Consider the following 18,987-nt stretch of genomic DNA (forward strand, 5'->3'; position numbering starts at 1 on the left):
GGGCTAGGCGGACGGCCTTTCTCATTTCGCAACGTTTCTGGTGGCCTACTCTTCACGCAGATTCCAAGAGCTTTGTGGCGGCCTGTTCCATTTGTGCCAGAAGCAAGTCCTCCCACCGGGCTCCGGCTGGTTTCCTGCGGCCACTTCCCATTCCGTCCCGCCCTTGGTCACACATTTCCCTGGACTTTGTTACTGGACTCCCCGCCTCCAGAGGCTTTACAGCCGTTCTTTCCATCCTAGACAGGTTCTCCAAATTTGCTCACTTCGTTCCTCTCCGCAAACTCCCTTCTGCCCTCCAGACCGCCAAGCTGTTAGTCCAACATGTGGTCCGCCCCCATGGCATTCCCAGTGACGTGGTATCCGACAGGGGTCCGCAATTTTCCTCTGCCACCTGGAAGGCATTCTGTAAGGCTCTGGGGGCCACGGCCAGTCTCTCTTCAGGGTACCACCCCCAATCCAACGGGCAAACGGAACGAGTCAATCAAGACCTGGAGGCCTCCCTTCGGTGTGTTTGTCACCAAGACCCCACCTCGTGGTCCCTCTTCCTCCCGTGGGTGGAATATGCACATAACACGCTGGTGTGTTCCTCCACTGGAATGTCCCCTTATCATGTGGTCTACGGTTTCCAGCCTCCAGTTTTTCCCTCCCAGGAACCCGAGTGCACGGTTCCTTCAGTCGCCGCCCATCTACGCCGCGTCCACCGCGTTTGGCGCAACACTCAGGCCGCCCTAACCCGCACCGCTTGCCGCAATCAGAAGCTGGCCAATCGCCATCGGACTGCCGCCCCGGACTACAAGCCAGGGCAGAAGGTGTGGTTGTCCTCCCGGGACCTGCCTCTACCAGTGGAATCAAGGAAACTCATGCCCAGATTCGTTGGCCCATATGAGGTGGAACGGATGAACCCTGTTTCGGCCCGGCTAAAGATCCCTCCCTCCCTCAAGTCCCACCCGGTTTACCATGTGTCTCGGCTTAAGCCAGTCACACCCTGTGAGCTCTGCCCTCCACCAGCGCCTCCTCCTCCTCCGCGGGTGATCGAGGGTCACCCCGCGTTTACCGCCAAGGCTATCCTGGACGTCAGGAGGCGGGGCAGGGGTGTTCAGTACCTCATTGACTGGGAGGGTTACAGTCCTGAGGACCGCTCATGGGTCTCTCGGGCTCTCATTCTCGACCCATCCCTTATCACTGAGTTTTACCATAAGTTTCCAGATAAACCAGGTAATCCGCCAGGCGGCGTTCGTTAAATTGGGAGGGGGGAATACTGTCACGCACTACGGTGACACCTGTCGCCTGTTTTAGTTTTGTGCTGCTTTCCATTATGTTGTATATTATTGCTGACCTCTCCTCTGTTTACTTGCTCAGACTGTGACACCTCCTGAGCTGGGCGGAGCTACCGGATCCCTGCAGCTGTGTTCAATCAGCTACCTTTTTAGTCTCCTCACCTGCAGCCTGCCAGTGCTGGATTATTCTCAATGGTTGTGCTTCCAGACCATGTGCTTTTCTCCTGCTACCACTTACCTTATCCTCCTGTTGCAGTTCATCTGGCTACTCCAACCAGCTCTGTCGTCCTGCTGCACCAGACCTCCGTCCAGCTCATGTGGTAGTTCCAGTACCTTTTTGTTCAGTGCTGTCCTTGTTTTTGCCCACGGTGCCCTCTTAGTTTTTTGCACCGTCGCCCTGAGTTCCTGTTTTGTGCCTCCTTTGCTTGCACATTAAATATATTTTGAACTTTTGGACTTGTACCTGTGTCTGCATCTCGGGATCCAAGTTACACGGCTCCCTGAGCCTGACAAAAAGAGGGCTTGTCATTAAAAAAAAAAAGATTATGTTGTAATTTCTCCAATCTTAACGTTTCTTGGGAGTGGGGGGGTAATGTAATTGCACACGTGTACTAGAAATTGGCTCCCCTAACATGGGACTGCCGAAAAATAGGCCGACCGGATATAGACACATTGTGCACATGCATAGAACCGATCGCGTTTCAGAAGTCCACCGTTGTTGTTGTTGTGGTTTCACATGTTGTTGTTCTTCTGGTCACGAGACGGCGACGTCATCGTTTTCAGAATGAAGCGTTTTCGTTTCTACACGAAAGCAAGCTGGCGTTTTCAGACTTTCACACTCTGGAAGCCGTTTTCACAATACCGTTTCAGGGCACCCAGAATGCCGTTTCCGTGTGGATGAGAGGCTGAATCGACAAAATACTTTGCTGTTTTGACCTGAAAACGTTCCCGTGTGGATAGCCCCTTGTGCGTGGATTTGTGGCCAGGGTGCAGGACTAAACTGCTTTACATAATTAGTAGAGCAGGTTTCCCCAATTAGTTTGCACAGGGGACCATACTTTGCCAAGCATGCTAAGCCTTGGGCTGAACGTCCGCTTTTGAAATAAATTTGACTAGTAAGCCCTTAATGAATGTGATGTTGCTTAAAAGGAGGAGTAGTCGCTCAAGATTGGATTGTGTCAATAATTCTCCTAGACCACCTTGGTTTTAGCATTATTTATGTGACTCAAGTGGCACTCGCTCACAATACCGCTATTGTAAATAGCTCATCTGAGAGTCCTCAGTGGAAACGGTGAGTTTGTTATCTATTTCATCTCTTATCAACAACAACACAGTCCTCACAACAGATGAAAACATCACATCATCAATATCACATAGACATTCAAAGGCATGACGTAAGATGCAGCGTGCAAAGTGTGCTGCATAAGAGTCTACTTATTAGTGATATTTACCTCTGCAATCCTCCCAGTCCACTCTTCTTCTGCATGCCTTGCCACTCCCCAAGGTACCACAGAAAAACTCAATGACACCCGGTGGCGTCGTTCTGCATTAATGCCTGGCTTTTTCTACTGGGCAACAGTTACGCAAACTTAATTGCACATTTTGAGTGCATTACGGTAATTAGCCAGGCATATGTGCCTCGTGGGTCACACTTGGCCCACGGGCCGCCCATTGGGGTTTACTAAGTAGCAGGATGGGAAATAATAAAACAGACAGCTTCAGTTGGAGAGGTGGGGGTCACACCAATTACACCACTGATGAAAATATTAAAATGAATATGAGAAGTATGATTGAAGTCTTGTATTATATAACAGTTGAATGAAAGATAATGCAATAAGAAATGATTTTGCTCAACCATGACGACACTGAAGTGTGTAAGTGTGCTGCTGAGCTTTTGTAAGATTTGTTCTTTGCTAAAAAAATAAAAATAAATGATAAAGTATGTATGATGCTGTTAGATTTGTATTGTATGTACTTTATTGATCCCACAGCGGGGAAATTTACTAATATAAATTAGTCTATTTTACTCTTATCGCTCCTCATAGAAAGCCTTCTTAACACACACTCACACTTAGATTTGACTCTGGAAAAATCCTGGGACAAAGGGCAAACGCACAAAAGGTGCATTGTTCTTGTCACTACGCAACACGTACCGGAAATGCGATCGTTTCTACGCATGTGCACAATGCATCTATATCTGGTCAGCCTATTTTTCAGCAGTTACGTGTCAGGCAAGCCAATTTGTAGTACGCATGTGTAATGTACGACGTACGTCATCCGTCAATCTATTTCACGGCCGTTACAGAACGTAAACGTCAGAAAACACGATGTCTAGTATGCATGTGCAGTATATGCCGCCTACCGCCGCAGGAATAGTGCGAGAGACAGATATAACGCCGAGCGTTTTGTGAGGTTTGAGTTTTTGAGAAGGCATTTTTGTGATGCAAATGTTTTAATCTTTTGAACGCACATTGCTTTTAGAAGCCAGACTCTTTACTTTACTGTCGCCAGCAACTAAGTGGAACTACGCTCTTCATCACATAAATATGACCAGAACTGGACTTAGGAGACCATGGGGGGGTAAGTCCCTGTTATTGGACTACAATGCTGATGGGGATGTCATACAACTTCATGTAAAAAAAAAAAACAAACTGTCCCTTTTAAGATTTGCCGTAACCTGGCATTTACTCACGTTACTGGGGTCGTGAGGGAAGTCCTTCCCTGCAGCCAAGTCCCCGGTTGTATACTGCTGCTGAAAAGCCAACATAATATCTGAATGCTTCGACTGACATGTCTCCTAGTCGACACGCCCCTGATATTGTTTTGTTAGTTCTTGTTGTTTTTGTTAGTGCGTAACGGAAGGCAACAGACGTCTTTCTTCTTCTATAGTTTGGTGTGACACGTGGTTCCGTCTGCATGTCTCTTCACAGGGCCACACGTAGGTGTGCCTAGTGTATTACATCGTTTTCACTCAGTGATCCGTTCCCGTCTGGATGCAACTATTTAGGAATCCGGCACAGTGTGGACACGAAAAGAAATCAAATTTCAGGAACGTTCCCATTTGGACAGGACTTGAGAGTTAAGTTGAGCAGTGGTAGACAACGAGCTAAAACCCCAAGCTGTCAACTCCAAGGCATCTCTTAAGACGGAGTGAGGTTTACCGACGTACTTTTCGCACAGCCACACCAGCCTGCATCCATTACACTTTCCTAATCAAATAACTTGTCGTGACACCAACACGTTATTTTTAAAAAAGCATTTACAATACAACACCTTGGAGAATGGTGACCAACATTTTGCAATGCATTGTTTCTCCTGCTATTTAAATTTTGACGACCATGTTGACATTGTCAGTCACTACACTAATGCAGTAGGCGTGTTATTAAGTTAAGTGCAGGTCTAGACCTCTGACTGAACAAAAAACAGTTGTAGTCTCTTTAATAAAGCAACTTACCTAACAGAAAATGCACCCTGAAAAAAACGTACTGCAGTGAGACAGCGCTGTCACAAAAGCAAAAAATATTTATGTCAAAGTGAAAGTTAAAATGTTGAAATGTATCTTTTCACAAAAAGCTGGTTTTCTGTCTTGTCTTCTGGTGAAAGACAGGAGTCTCATCTTTCTTTTGGTAGGTTCCATGTTTCTATAGCCATTATTCTGGGTACCTTGAAAGTCAGTCAAAATCATCTAAAATGGCCGGTACTGAAGTGGTCGTCTTTTGAGTTAATGAGCAACCTGTATGTAAAATAAAATTAAAAAAAAAAAAACCTCCAAAGAGTCAGCGCCTCACTAGCCATGAACCTCACCACACGTCATTGCGCTGCAGGTATAGCTGTGGTTTTATAGGCAGCTAAGATCTTACACAGTTATTATGCACCAAGCTTGTCCAACTCAGAGATAACTTAAAATGACTCATTTAAAGTTGCAGGGTTCGCATCAAAGTAAACATGCTAGCATGTGACAGGCATAAAAGGCCCATTACAGCTGCAATGTTGTCCCAACGGTGGAGTGTTGCTATTTCAAGACAAGTGTGGGTGTTTTTTGTTTTGTTTTTTTGTTCAAAGAACATTTCCATCACAGGTTTTCTTAAGTTGTTGGCAAGGACATGTGCACTAATTGCAGGCAGAGAGGGAATCACTTAATGCCTTGAAGCTGAGAAATTGATGAAGTTTGCATCATGTCAGCCGACATACCGAAAACAAAGGAAACAAGGTAAAACAACAACCTGGTTTTAGAGTCTTTAGATTGCATTTAAATGTATCACCCAATTATGTTCTGTCAGCACACATTTTCTCCTCAGAATGATGCAAGGAATAAGCGAGGAATACTTTTTTGCTACTAGGATTCTTTTAACGCCTTAAATCTGGCGAGTTTTATTACACTGATTGATGGCTCGTACAAGCACGCAAACACAATTGCATATATGCATGAAGACAAACCACAGTGGCGGGAACATTGCCTGTCAAGGTGTAGCCAGTGTATTTACGGCTGTGCGATCTATTGCATGACTGAGAAAAATGGGTGTTTGACTTAAACTGTGCCCTTAAGAAGTTGCATGCCACATGCAGCCTAAAGAATAACTGAGCCTGTGTCAAAACAGAAGCTATTGACAATGTGGAATGATTCGGGTATGAGAAAGAACAGCGTGATGCCAAAAATCCACACCTTGGGCGGCGTCCTCTACTGGATCCAGAAGGAAGTGGGTGGAGGAGGCTCGGCAAGCTGTTGCATGCCAGACACAGGGAAATGGTCCCAAGCATCTTGTTTTGCATTGTCTTTTGTGGCCATTGTTGGTTGAATGTCATGTAACAGCTTCCAGCGCTCCGTGGGGAGAGGAGGGGGAACAGGGAGCTGTTGGAACCGAGTGCTATGACAGATACTCCCATGTTCTCATGTGGACCATTTCAGCTTCTATCAGGTGCTGATAAGGGCTGGCTAAGAGGAAACTATTGTCTGCAAATTCTCAATTAAAATGTGTATAGTGCTCTCTGGTGGCTAACCGTGCGAACTGCAGTAACAGATCTCTTCTGGTCTTTTTATTAAATAATACTGTAGTGTCCATCATGACAATGAAACAATTGAGACACACTGCAGTCTGTGAAGCCCCCTTAGTTCCAAATGCATCTTACTTATTTTCGTCACGCTGTTCCCTCAATAGCACTTTATTATTTATTTATTCATTTGTATTATTCATCTGTATTAATGTCTCTTCTGTTGTTGTTGCTTAATTTATTGGTATTTATGTTTCATATGTTCTTAATCTTTTTCTTGTGTTTGTCTTTCTTTTCTTGGGAGTGTGTCTGTTTCTTTTAATTGACAAAATATAATTTAACAAGAAAATAAAAATTTAAAAATCACAGCAAAAATAGAAAAATCTGCAGTCATTTTACAAGAATAAAGATAAAATTTTAAGAAAAAAGTTGTCATCTAAAGAGAAAAAGTCGTAATTTTAATAGGATAACCTCACATTATGAGGAAAATGTCATTTTAGTAGCACAGAGTTGAAATATTAAAGAAAAATGTGATTTTAAAGTTGTAAAATGAGAAACAAAAAAAATATTTCTAACTTTTGGAAAATTAGGTTGGGGGAAAAGTTCTTATTACAAGAAAAAAGTAAAAATATTATGTGAACAAAGAAAATTTATTAGAAAAATGCTGAAATAGTTAGATGTTTAAAAAAAAACAGCCATAATTTTACAAGAATAAAACAAAAACATTAGGAGAAAAAAAACATTTTTCGACAATAAATTTGTAATGTTATTAGGAAAAATGTAATTTTAGGTGCATAGTGTTGAAACATAAAAAAAAGTATTTATGATTATTTTTTAAAGTCTTAATATGAGAAACAAAGTTGTAAATAGGTTTGAGGGGAAAAGCTATATTATTGGAATAAAGTCAGAATATTATGAGAATGAAGTCATAACATTACGAGTAGGGAATAATATTGGTGGGCCGATATTAGCGGCCCGATATTGGCATAAAAATGTAATATCGGTTGATATCAGTATCTTGTTTTTCCGTATAATGAAAACCGATCATAAAAAACTGCTGTGTACATCAGCCTATGGGCTCCCGTACTTGCCGTCATCGAGGCATCCAGTGGCGCCAATACGTGGAAATACTTCGTCACGTCCTGTGTTACTCCTCGCAGTCGGAACTGGGATTGATCGTGGGTGTGCCGCAGATAGCGCCGACGTTAGCTAACTCCTTAGCTCGTTGCGGCGCCGCCACCGTCTGGTTGCCTTTGTTGTCAGTCGACATTTTTACCCATGTCGAAGGTCACCAAATGTGGAGGTGCGATTCACGACGAGACAGGAGTCGAGGTAGGTGGCACCAATCAGTTTACTCTCCACGCAATCAATAACAAGCAAAATATTGTGGGTCACCACAATGTGTTAATTCCGTGACAGGAAATATGTGACGTGGGCCGCACGCTGGTTATCGGCAACAAAGCCAATATCGGACATTCCTAATAATTTTCGGTGGAAAAAGCTTGGACAACCCAATTTAGTGAGTACTATTGCTACCTGTACTACTATCCTACATTCTCTTAACTCATGCTTGATAATGACGGTGAAAGAGAGAGCCGTCGTCCCCTCCTTTCCTAATGCTCTGAAGACTGAAGTATGACTTCTCCAGCGTTTACACGCTTGTCTTGCTGCAGTCTTTGCTGGCGACGAGCGTATGATTTGTAAATAAGATAGTTTAGGTGCGGTGGGTCAAACTGTAATTTGACACTCGCTTCCTGCAGAATGGCCGCAGCCACATCGATTTCCCAGTAAAGTTTAGAACACATTATTACATTGTGAAACTTGTCAGGCGGAGCCTACAAACCGATAAAGGTGATTTATGTTGAAATCCATCCAGCTGCAGTGAAATCTAACTGTACAAAAGAGCACAATAATGAAAGATTCATTGTCATAATAGGGCATTCCAAGGTCCCTGCTGCCTTGTAATTCATGGCAACAGTGTCCATGAGCCTGAGGATTTCTGGCCATTTAAAGATCACATGGTGTCAGAACTGTGGCTTTGGATTGATTGAACAATGTCTCAAGTCGGCTAATGTTTTCTTTAAGTGTCTTTAATGAAGCCGTTAGAAGCGTTTGCGCTCTTCTTTTTTCACAGACTTGTGATGATAACTGCTGCAATGAGCTAATAAGCACAGAATGAGGGATGGTTTGGAATACAACATATGAACTCTGGGACCACCGCCACGAGACTTTCACGTTTGTCATTCACTTCCCTATCTCACCTTGCAGTGCAGCGGCATTTATTTAAGTCCACTCAATTATCGAGAAAGTACTTGCAAGAGTGCAAGAGGACATATTTTACTATCAAATCAATAACTGTCCCTGGAGAGATAGAGCGCCATCCTTTACTTTCAGTGCTTTTTTTTCATCTGTGCTATTATTGCAAAAAAAAAAAAAAAAGTGATCCAATGACTGACCTCTACACTGTACTTTTTAACCGCTGAGATTAAAAATAGCTTTTGGCAGTAACTGCCATTGTCTGAGACTTCATGCTATGAATCGCAATAGGAGTTTCTTCATTGGCCGTGAGAGCTGCATCGGCCTCTGTCATCGGTGCCACTACACGACAAGATGACATTGGTCCTTCAAGGTTTTTGCTCACCGTTCTAACCTGTCATGATTCTGTTTGTTTCGCTGTGCTGCTAGTCTCTTTTTTTCCCCTGCTCTACACGTTGTTTTTTTTGCAGTTCCAGCCACCCGCTGCTACCTGCTGCACACATGTATCGTGTTCCCAATCAGGCCTTTAAATAAGCCCCGTCTTCACTGCGCTCTTTTTTACCCGTGCCAATCCACGTTCCTGGTCTTTGTATTTTTGCTAGACTTTGGCCTTTTGCTCTTTTGCTCCCAGTTTTGTGCAGTAGATTGTTTGTTTTTTTTTTACTCTCTTAATTTTTGCATTTTCTAGACTGTTTTGTAACACATTTTTGTATTTTTAAATCCTCAATTATTATACTGCTGAGCCACTTTTTCCGAAATTGGACTGGCACATATTCATATACAATCATCCCTCGCGACATCGCGTCCTCACATATGCTTATATAAGCAAACTGTCTTGCAACTGTCTTGACCCAAATTAAGCATTTTCATAAAAATGGCTACATTAACAAAAATACAAATATAAGGCATTTATAAGATGTTATACAGAATGTAATATCTGTGACGTGTGCACCTTGAAAGGAAAACTGCACTTTTTAAAAAATGTTGCCCATCATCCTTATATGAGACATGCACACGTCTTTCTCTTTTCTGTGCGTTGTAAAGATATAAAAACGGCTAACTAGAGGCAGCAAAGAATGCACATTATGGGACGCAACCATTCCGCCTAAAAAGCCAAAAATCCACCACAGCTCTTGCACCATTTTACATTTGCATAATAACCAAGGTGTCCTCATGTGGTTCAAACAGGCTGGAGCCTATCCCAGCTGACTTCGGGCGACAGGCGGGGTACACCCTGGACTGGTCGCCAGCCAATCGCAGGGCACATATAGACAAACAACCATTCACACACACATTCATACCTATGGACAATTTAGAGTCACCAATTAACCTCACCTGCATGTTTTTGGAATGTGGGAGGAAGCCGGAGTACCCGGAGAAAACCAACACGCACACGGGGAGAACATGCAAACTCCACACAGAAATGCCCAAGGGAGAATCGAACCCAGGTCTTCGATCTCCAAGCTGTTACTGTGTTGGCCAACGTGCTAACCACTAGACCACCGTGCGGCCCCCCCACATCACTATTTCTCAAAAAAAAAAAAGAAAACTTGCAAACACAGTCATAATAATCCCTCACCCAAAAAATGTAACATCTTCCCCCAAGAAAAAAAAAAAAGCCAATTGGCCAAGAGATTTTCCATTCCCAAGAAGGAACCACTGCATAAGCTGCTGGTTTGAGTGACGCATATCACTTACGAATACCAAGGGATTATGATCCATGTTCCCACGTGTTCGCTTCCTTGCTTACATTGATAGACATGTCGATTTGTGATGATAATCTCTCATCGTATCGCAAATCCACTTCATGTGAGCTGTATGGAAGGCCACTGTGCACTGACGACAAACAGAAATCCATTTTTCCTCCCTCGTCCCTGTGGCACTCCCCTAGAGCAGGGGTCGGCAACCTTTGGCATCGAGAGCCATTTTGACTCCTCTTCCCGTACAGACAAATGGTCTGGAGCTGCAAAACATGACACATATTATAAACTTTTCAAAGTTTGAATCATTTTAAAATGTTACCTGTTACAACAACAGAAGTGCAGAGTGCATGTGTAGGCTTACTTTGAAATAAATGAAACATTGAACCGTGTAGGCTTGTTTGAGTTGTTCCCATATTTGTGTAAAATTAAAAGGAAATGTTTAACATTAACATAAAACGTTGAAAACGTTGACCTCACTCGACTCATCACAATTCAATATGTTTGCACTGAATCAATGTCATCAATTTGCCAACTGGTGATTTTTGTTGCCATTCTTATTGGTACTGTCCTTGACTGTCTTCGCAGGGAGGGGCATTTCTTTCATTTTCGGAATAATTTCACGTTTGTTTTTTTCATTGGGAGAATAGATGCTGTGTTTTTTTGTTTTTTTTTTAACAACTCTTTCATGTATTCTCCATCTGTGAACGGCTTCCCCCCTCTTTATTAGCTCTCCAATGCAGCAAGTCAGCTACAACGCTGGCAGCGGTAGTTCAGTGTGGAGCCGATCCACTTCTTGAAAGTATGTTTGCTCTGCTCAACCTTCCGTGTCGCTCCCTTACGCAAATCTGCAGTTGGGTACTTTTCAGAAAAAGCTGAGTGCCTGTTTTGAAAATGTGTTTCAACGTTACATTTTCAGTTGATTGCTCATTTCTCGCCACATACAAGGCACACGGGTGGGTAAGCCAGCGCCATTGGCAGTAAAGACAAAGGAATATGTCCATTCAGAATTAAACTATTTTGCTTTTTAGGGACAAATTCATAGTTATGGATCGCTTACCGCGGGGGTTGCACATTCTCAAGATGTCTTTTTCATGTGTCATTATCAGAATGGCCCTCCTCCCCCTTCCCTTGCTCACCCAATCAGCAGTCAGAACGCAGTGCAGATGCATTCACGGACTTTCGTTGAGTCAGATATTTCATACTCTTTTTGAAAAGGCACATTTCCTCCCCTTCCGTGTCAAAAAAAAAATCACAGAGCCGCAACAAGGCAATCGTCAGTGTGGCACATACAGTATCTATCATAATGAGAATGGACTGGAAGTCATTCACCAGATTCATTCAAAAACATCACAACTCAAATCAACATTTGTGTGTGTTTGCATGTGCAGCAGCACACGTAAACAAAGTTCCTCAGCTTGTTTTGTAACTGGTCAAGTCACACACTAACCTCCCCATCAGACAGACAGAATTCCATCCATCCATCCATTTTCTATGCCGCTTTTCCTCATTAGGGTCGTGTGAACATTTGTGCAAAAAGGCACTGCTGAATCACTGTTCTGTGTTCAGTATCAATTGTTTTTGCAAAGCCCTGATCCCTGCCACGAGTACAGAGTCACCACCAGCTGGAATGCCATTAAATGTTGAAAAAGCCCAAAATGTCAAGCTCTTTCTTTCAGAACCAGGTGCGAGGAAATGATGAAGCGACAACAATGGAACAGGCTTACCTGCATCTAACCTGCAATTAGTACCGACCGTCTGAAGGATAATTGCAGGTTAACAAAGTCGACAACCCCGCTGTTGCCTGTTAAAGCTTGACTGCATAATAGAGCCTGCAGGCGGTATGCATTGATTTGCTCCGGCTAGATGTTGAACCATTTGAAATCCCTGCAGGCCTTTTTTTTTGTCAACCTTTTTTTGAGCAACACATGTGAGCATTTCAACCGCCAAAACAATCAGTCGGCAAGGCCTGTTTTGACACAAATTGACTATATGAACAAATGTAATGGAAAACATGAATTACACAGCAGGTTCTATATAACTGCTTCAGCTTGATGAGATACAGTATGTTGTACAAATGTTATGCTTCCAACTCGGTTGGTGTAATGCCCAGGTATGCCCTTGCTTTTGTACATATATTTGTGCAGATATGTTTCATATGGCTAACTGTCGAGCTCGTGCAATTACTGTATTGAGACTGCAGTGACATCTGCTGGGCATTTGTAGAATGAATGAATTGTTGCATGAAATCATACAGTGAAAAACAAGAAACTCTAAGTTGGGTCAACATGATATAAAAAAGAGTTGACGCTAACTGCAATAAGTAATTTTATAGCCATAGTACAGCGCGGTGTGTGTGGATGAATCAGTGTTTGTGTAAAGGACAAAGAGGTGGTCTGGCATCGGAAGGTAAACGTTTCCAAGTTCCGAGATCCACAGGAGATGGGGAATCAGATGGGCTGCAACATTATGCCTTGTGCAAACGTCCACCCAAGGTGTCCTTGAGGTCAAACAAGGCCGGATGGATGCTGCTGAGAGCTGTATGACTTCCATTTTAAAATGCTAATACAGCTGTGTGTCATTGCGCGCGCTGTATGTGAGCAAAGTGGCAGAAAACCAGCGCACATGCTCAGCAAATATTGTCCTTGATTAAGGTTAATACAATTTCTGATCCCTTACCGGTGTGAAATGTTTCACCAATGAGAATAAATCATAATTGTCTGTATAAATTAGTTAAAAGGTCACAAGAAAGGTTTAAGACGGAAGCACAGAATGTGACTTTAATCATGTTAACTGGTAGGAAAGGTTGTGAGGAACGCAACTTGTGAATCTCTCAAACAAGCGGAGTCAAAACCAAGCTCGCTCGGGAAAGAAATCGTCACGATCAATGTGCAAATGAATATTTATTTTTGCCTTTTTATATATTTCTCAGACGGCAAGTGAGAGCACACTCTCTACCCCATTTTTCCCATCAGTGTCATCAAAACATGGTCATGGAGCCCAGGTAGGAAACATGAAATGAAGGATTTACAGAGATAATGTCTTCCCATGGAAACACAGAATGCACACCTTAAAATGTACCGGGTTTGACAACAAAGTGACATCAAGGAATACAACCAAATCTTTCTATTTACATTGAGAAGCTGTCAAAAGTGAATTAAGGGCGCTTGTTTTTTTTTTCTTTACAATTAATTGTTAATTCAATAGCAAAATTGACACAAGCTATAGTTCTATTTATTTGTATTTTTTCCAGTTCACATGTGTCTTAGTTCATTTGGTATAGGATGGAGTTTCCCCGGTTGGCAGGTGACCCAAATGCAAGTTGCCCATAACTGCAGAGGAAGGGTGAAGCGCTGACATCATGTTCTATACCTGTCCAAGGTCATCTAAGGAAGCTGAAGAAGGAGCACTTCTTACTAGAATATACAGTATATATTTTATCTTAGCAAACAATGATATAAGACTTCTATGTGGAAACATCTTGAATTGTGAAATTTCCAAAATAACAAGCATATATACGTCTATCGACAGTTTAAGTATCACATAAAAACAGCACAACCTGCTTGACGGCCAGCAATAGAAAGTCAACACTTCCCCAATTTGAGTCCATTTAAGTGCCAAATAAAATTACAGTATTTACACCCACTTTTATTGTGCAAACATACTTCGCTCCTTTTCTTTTGTCATGAAAACCGGGACAATGAAAGCAGTTGACAAGCTATACAGCACAAGTAGCATGTTCAGTGTGCAATGATGAGCTGATGTAAACAAAAATAACCTGCGGGCTCCCTTGTTTCCTCTTGTAAAAACGTCCAGAATATAACTCTTGTACGCTATAAAATACATTTCTGTACCAAAAAACTGTCAATTTATTGGAAATGATTTTCAGTTGTCACCTGCTTTCATCCACTTGCTTTGGGATTATTACATAGACACAAGTGACAGGTTGGCTCTTACAAGCAGACCTTTGGGTGGGGGCCCAAGTAACTTGCAGAAAGTAAAAGAACATATGGAATTTGAAGTTCACTTCAGGATGATACAGCATGCGGTTGCATTCACTCTTGAGGCTCCAGTCCCTCCAGGTGGTCAGGGATGGGGAGGCCCGAAAGGATTGTCAGGCATTTGTTCCACACGTTGAACACAGGGCACACAGGCTGGGCAAAGGAGACGTGGAAGGTGTGCAGGTGCTGGGAGCCCACAGCATCATAGAAGGTCAGGGAGCCGGCGTCGTAGTCCAAGAGGATGCCAACTCGGCGCAGGTGGGGTGAAGGCTCGATGGCCAGCTCCTTGCTGTTGTGGCGAGCCACCCAGGAGTTATTGCATCGGCAGAGCACCCAGGAGGCCGAGTTCTTGCCTATCCACTCGTGCTTAGGGGCTGATTTGTATGCAATTCCCACAGCGTACCTACAGGTGGGGCGAGGGATAGGGTTTGTCCTCTGGAGACTAGAGATTGTTGTTTAAAGGTGTACTGTGTTGTCAAAACAACTGAAAAACACTATAATAACACACTAATATATATATAAACACTATATATATATACATATATATACTTTTCCAATTTGATGTAAGTAAAGCAGCTGGTGGACACTAAAGGCATAATTCATGTATATTTTAGTCAAAAAGTATCATGATCACAGACGCTGTATTTGCTGTGGTCCCCCTTAACAGTTTGGATTGTAAATTAATTAATCATTCATTTGTTCCAAAAGATCCAACAAAACCAGAAATGTACAAAAAGCATTTCCCATAGGAAATAATACATTTTATAGATAATCATTGGAGTTTTACGTGCCGAAACAAGGCAAAATAATTATAAATGACGGCTCTATTGAATCTTATTGTTGATGCGTACTTCCTGTACATCCTGGCGAGTTCGAATTCAATCATGTTTTTCACCTTCTTTATCAAATTGCTGGCACTCGCAACTTTCTTTGGGCCCATGGCGGGTTATTTAGTCGTCGCACTCAATAAAAAAAAAAATGCACGGACGATGAGTCAGCAACGCATGGGGTGCTTTGTTTTGTGCTCGATTTTGAGGTATGAGCAAACAGGGCAAACGGACCAGGTTGTTAAATGCAATATAAATTTGAGACAGTGTACTGAATCCGAGGCAAAATGTTAGCAAAAATTATCTACAAAAAATTAATCATATGAAAACCAGGACTTATGAAAACTGAGGTTTGACTGTACTTGCAAGTGTCCTGACTGAACACATTCATGTCCGATTTCAACAATGTCCTTTTGAAGAAATGTAATGTTGCAACATGTGCATTTTTGTCTTGAAAGAAAACTGCACTTTTTTTTTAAATCATCCACAATTCGTATGTGAGACATGAACACATATGCCTCTCTTTTCTGCTTGTTTTAAAGATATAAAACACAAAAAAGTGACAGCTCAGTAGTGCACGTAATGGGATGCACCTATGCCGTCCACAAAGTCCGCTATTAAAACACCTCCACAAACCTCCAACAAGGTTTTATGGTTTTACATACATGCTGTGACCATGTAGTAGCAGGTACATTCATGACAACATGCAATACTTGGAGTATTTTGCCAATTTCGGCCATTCTAAGCATTACCGGAGCTTCCTTGCTCCGTGCATTGACTTCACATAGCAGCGTCATAGAAACGAAGGTCTACACCTAGCGTTAACTTTTTCAAACTCGGAAATAACAACACAGCGGCAGTAGTGGCATCTTCAATATGTAGCCTTACCATTTGATCGTATCTGTGAGCTCGATGCTGACGATCTGGTGAAGCTATTCGCTAGCTGGCTAGTAGCTAGCCAGTGTGGTTTGACTAAGTATTAATACGCCAGTAATAATAATAATAATAATAATAATAGTAAGTATGTTGCTGTAGCTTGGTTGATACGTCACATTATATGTGGATAATGGGCACATAAGGATTGTGGATGATGGGCAACATTCCCCCCCAAAGAAGGGGAGCTTACCTTTTAAAAACATCATCATCACATGCGGCCAAAAGAACTCACCATGTGCTACCCCCAATCAGTGCCTCCCAGTAGTGCCTCCCGCTGTCAATGTAGACATTCCCCACCACACCGTAGCTGCTCTGGCTAGAGAAGCGCTCCTGACTATGGCCTTTTTTAGACGTGCTCTCGTCCCGTTCCACCGTCAAGTTGTCGTGGGAGATTTTTAACTTCTTGTGAGCAGATTTGGGGTCCAGCTTGAAGGGCTGGCCTGGCAGAGGGAGAAGTGCAAATGGAGAAAACAAATTAACGCCAAAGCCGCGGCACATTGAGATTTATAGCAGGCAAGATCCCTCACATTGCACCTCATTCATTTCCAGTTAATTTAATTTCATGTTTGCCGAGGGCAAGAGAAATAAATCCATCTATAGCTAAGTGGAGAAAATGGAAATAATGAATCCAATATGTCGTGTGTATCGGGTTTCAGGAAAGGTCAAGCCTGTGTGTTAATGTGCGTTATCCTTACAGTCGGTGACTTACTGTTGGTCTTCAGTGTTCCGGGTTCACTGCTTCGACTTCCAGCTTGGTTGATTGCCTTGACAACAAAGATGTACTTGGTGCCACTCTGCAAGCCGTGCACCGTGTAGTGGTTCTGCTTGATGTTGGGCACAATCATCCAGCTCTCTAAGGAATTGCACAGACCTGCGAGGATGGATTGTTGAAATGTTTAAACAAATGACTGTACAGATACACGCAAACAGGTTAACTTTGTTTTTCATACGGCACGTGTGATTCGGTGTGCCTCGGTTTTGTAAGTATTGCACTTAACAGACTGGTCCGTTTGCCCTGTACTGGATCGTTCTGCAAATTCAAGTGCCTAAATAAAGCACCCTACTATTGAATTTGATCTCACCAGGACGTACAAGAAGTCCGCATCAACAATGACTTCCATCCATTTCACATTGTCTTTTGCATGCAAAAATTATTCGCCACAAAATGTATTTTTTTGTTAATATTTTTGGCTGTTTGATATGTTGATCGTGTCAACTGGTGTTTTGACTAATTAATTGGATTCATTTGCTTAAAATGAATTGCAGTTTTTCCTGTGGGAAATGACGAAAACTCATTTCATAACAAACAAAGCCAAATGATTACTAGAGTTGTGCAATCACCCGTCAATGTGCAACCATTTGAAGTTTAATTAGCAGGAATTCATCGTTATAGATGTCCAACTAGTGAATACCAGCGGTATAGAAAATGGACGGATGGATGTCCATTTTGTGCACATGATGGAATTATGTAATTTGCATGAATATTTGCACTTAGAAATCAAGGCAAATGGCCACCTACAGTACATGTTCGCCCTTCCAGATATTCTTCTCAAACAGGACTTACTAGCAATGTTGGACTGTCCAGTGAAGATGGCATACTGGAGCTCGTAGGACACCACAGTGAATTCATCATCAGATGTCCAGTGGACTGAGATGGTGTCGTAGGATGCTGTGCACAGCTCTTCCCTAATGCACGGAGCAGACGGAGCTGCAGAAATGAGAGAAATACAAGTTGTGTTGGAATTGGTGACCAGCCAAAATAATACCCTTGTCGAAAGGAGTATGGTCAAATTAATTGGTTTGAAGACAGTTTTTGATAGTTGAGGGGAAGAATGCGGGAGAAAAATCCAGAATTTCAGGAATATAGCTCCGAGAAATTGACTTTTGAACCTTCTGAATTGACAGCTTAATGCTGAATAAAGCGTTGCAATTTGGATTTGAGTTTCTCCCTGTGCAAAATTGAGGTTTACCAGTGAGATAATCGAGATTCTCCAGCAGTTTCTTCTCTCTGGAGAAGTCCAGGGCAAAGTTGTCAAATGTGTCTGTCAGGTGTATCTCAGGAATCAGCACTTGGGTTGATGCAGTTGCCATGGAAACCCTAAGACAAAGTAAACCAAATCCTGGCTATAAGTCAGAAATACAGTCAGTTCCAGGGTTAGTACTTCTATTCCTACGTAATCCAACCTAATTAAAATATGCAGATCAGATGCTTTCTTTGAAAAGCCGTTGTGTTTCTCCTGAGGAGGCTGCCTGTTTGCCGTAGGTGTTAGCACCGAAATCAATTGAAGAGCTTAAGTGAAGCTTAAGCAGACAAGTGGAAAAGATTAGGTTAAATAGTAAACCTAATCCCTGCACGGGGAAATCAAGTACACACGTGCTTTCAGATTGACTCTCATTGTCTCGCCTTGCGCTCTCCTCAGTCCTCAGCATTAACCGTGTTTAACTGGGTCAGTCCGACGTGTGCTGTGAATGTGCCCGCTGCCTGACCTATCGTTGATGCTCTTGGCGGTCTGCAGGAAGCGGGCGTGGTCGTTCTCTTTCAGAGTCTGGTCTGCTTGTGTGATAAGTGCAGAGGACCTTTCGATGCACTGCTGGCAGTTGGAGATTTGTTGGGCCAGCTTGCGCAGCCTTTGCGCCTGCAGAGGGGGCGGAATTACAACCATATCAGTTGAGGCAGGGTTACATGCTGTGAGGTTTGTTTCAGACTTAAGACTGGCAGGTTGGCACATAAAAGGAAGCTGACAAAGCTGCTGTGTCACGTACAGCGGCCGCCTAGAGGGCATTCGTGTTCCAACATACTGCCCCCCCTTCCTTGTTGAGTGCCTAAACTATGCTCTATGTAACTCCCGCTCATGCACAATTCATCTTATTCGGTCCAAACGTCAATTTTCTATGCATTTTAACTCATCATTGTGAAAAATAGACAGTTTTTTTTTCCCCTAAACTAGGTTTCCAAAATTTACAACTCTTTAATATTTCAACTTCATGCTACTAAAATGAC

The 18,987-nt window shown here is 42.7% G+C and overlaps 1 protein-coding gene across 2 annotated transcripts in view; it reads right to left on the minus strand.

The window, feature by feature from the left end:
* Positions 1 to 13,112: 13,112 nt before the first annotated feature.
* LOC129189488 (E3 ubiquitin-protein ligase Midline-1-like) overlaps positions 13,113 to 18,987 on the minus strand; it is a 32,632-nt gene continuing 26,757 nt past the window's right edge. For both annotated transcript variants that reach the window (XM_054791204.1, XM_054791194.1), the window contains exons 5-10: positions 18,474 to 18,622; positions 17,957 to 18,084; positions 17,551 to 17,694; positions 16,696 to 16,857; positions 16,219 to 16,426; positions 13,113 to 14,626 (exon numbers count right to left, since the gene is read on the minus strand). In XM_054791204.1, coding sequence (XP_054647179.1) covers positions 14,278 to 14,626; positions 16,219 to 16,426; positions 16,696 to 16,857; positions 17,551 to 17,694; positions 17,957 to 18,084; positions 18,474 to 18,622 — 1,140 coding nt within the window. In that variant the 3' untranslated portion in view covers positions 13,113 to 14,277. The remainder of the gene's footprint in view (positions 14,627 to 16,218; positions 16,427 to 16,695; positions 16,858 to 17,550; positions 17,695 to 17,956; positions 18,085 to 18,473; positions 18,623 to 18,987) is intronic.

This window comes from Dunckerocampus dactyliophorus, chromosome 1, assembly GCF_027744805.1.
Source record: "Dunckerocampus dactyliophorus isolate RoL2022-P2 chromosome 1, RoL_Ddac_1.1, whole genome shotgun sequence".
Classification (NCBI taxonomy): Eukaryota; Metazoa; Chordata; class Actinopteri; order Syngnathiformes; family Syngnathidae; genus Dunckerocampus; species Dunckerocampus dactyliophorus.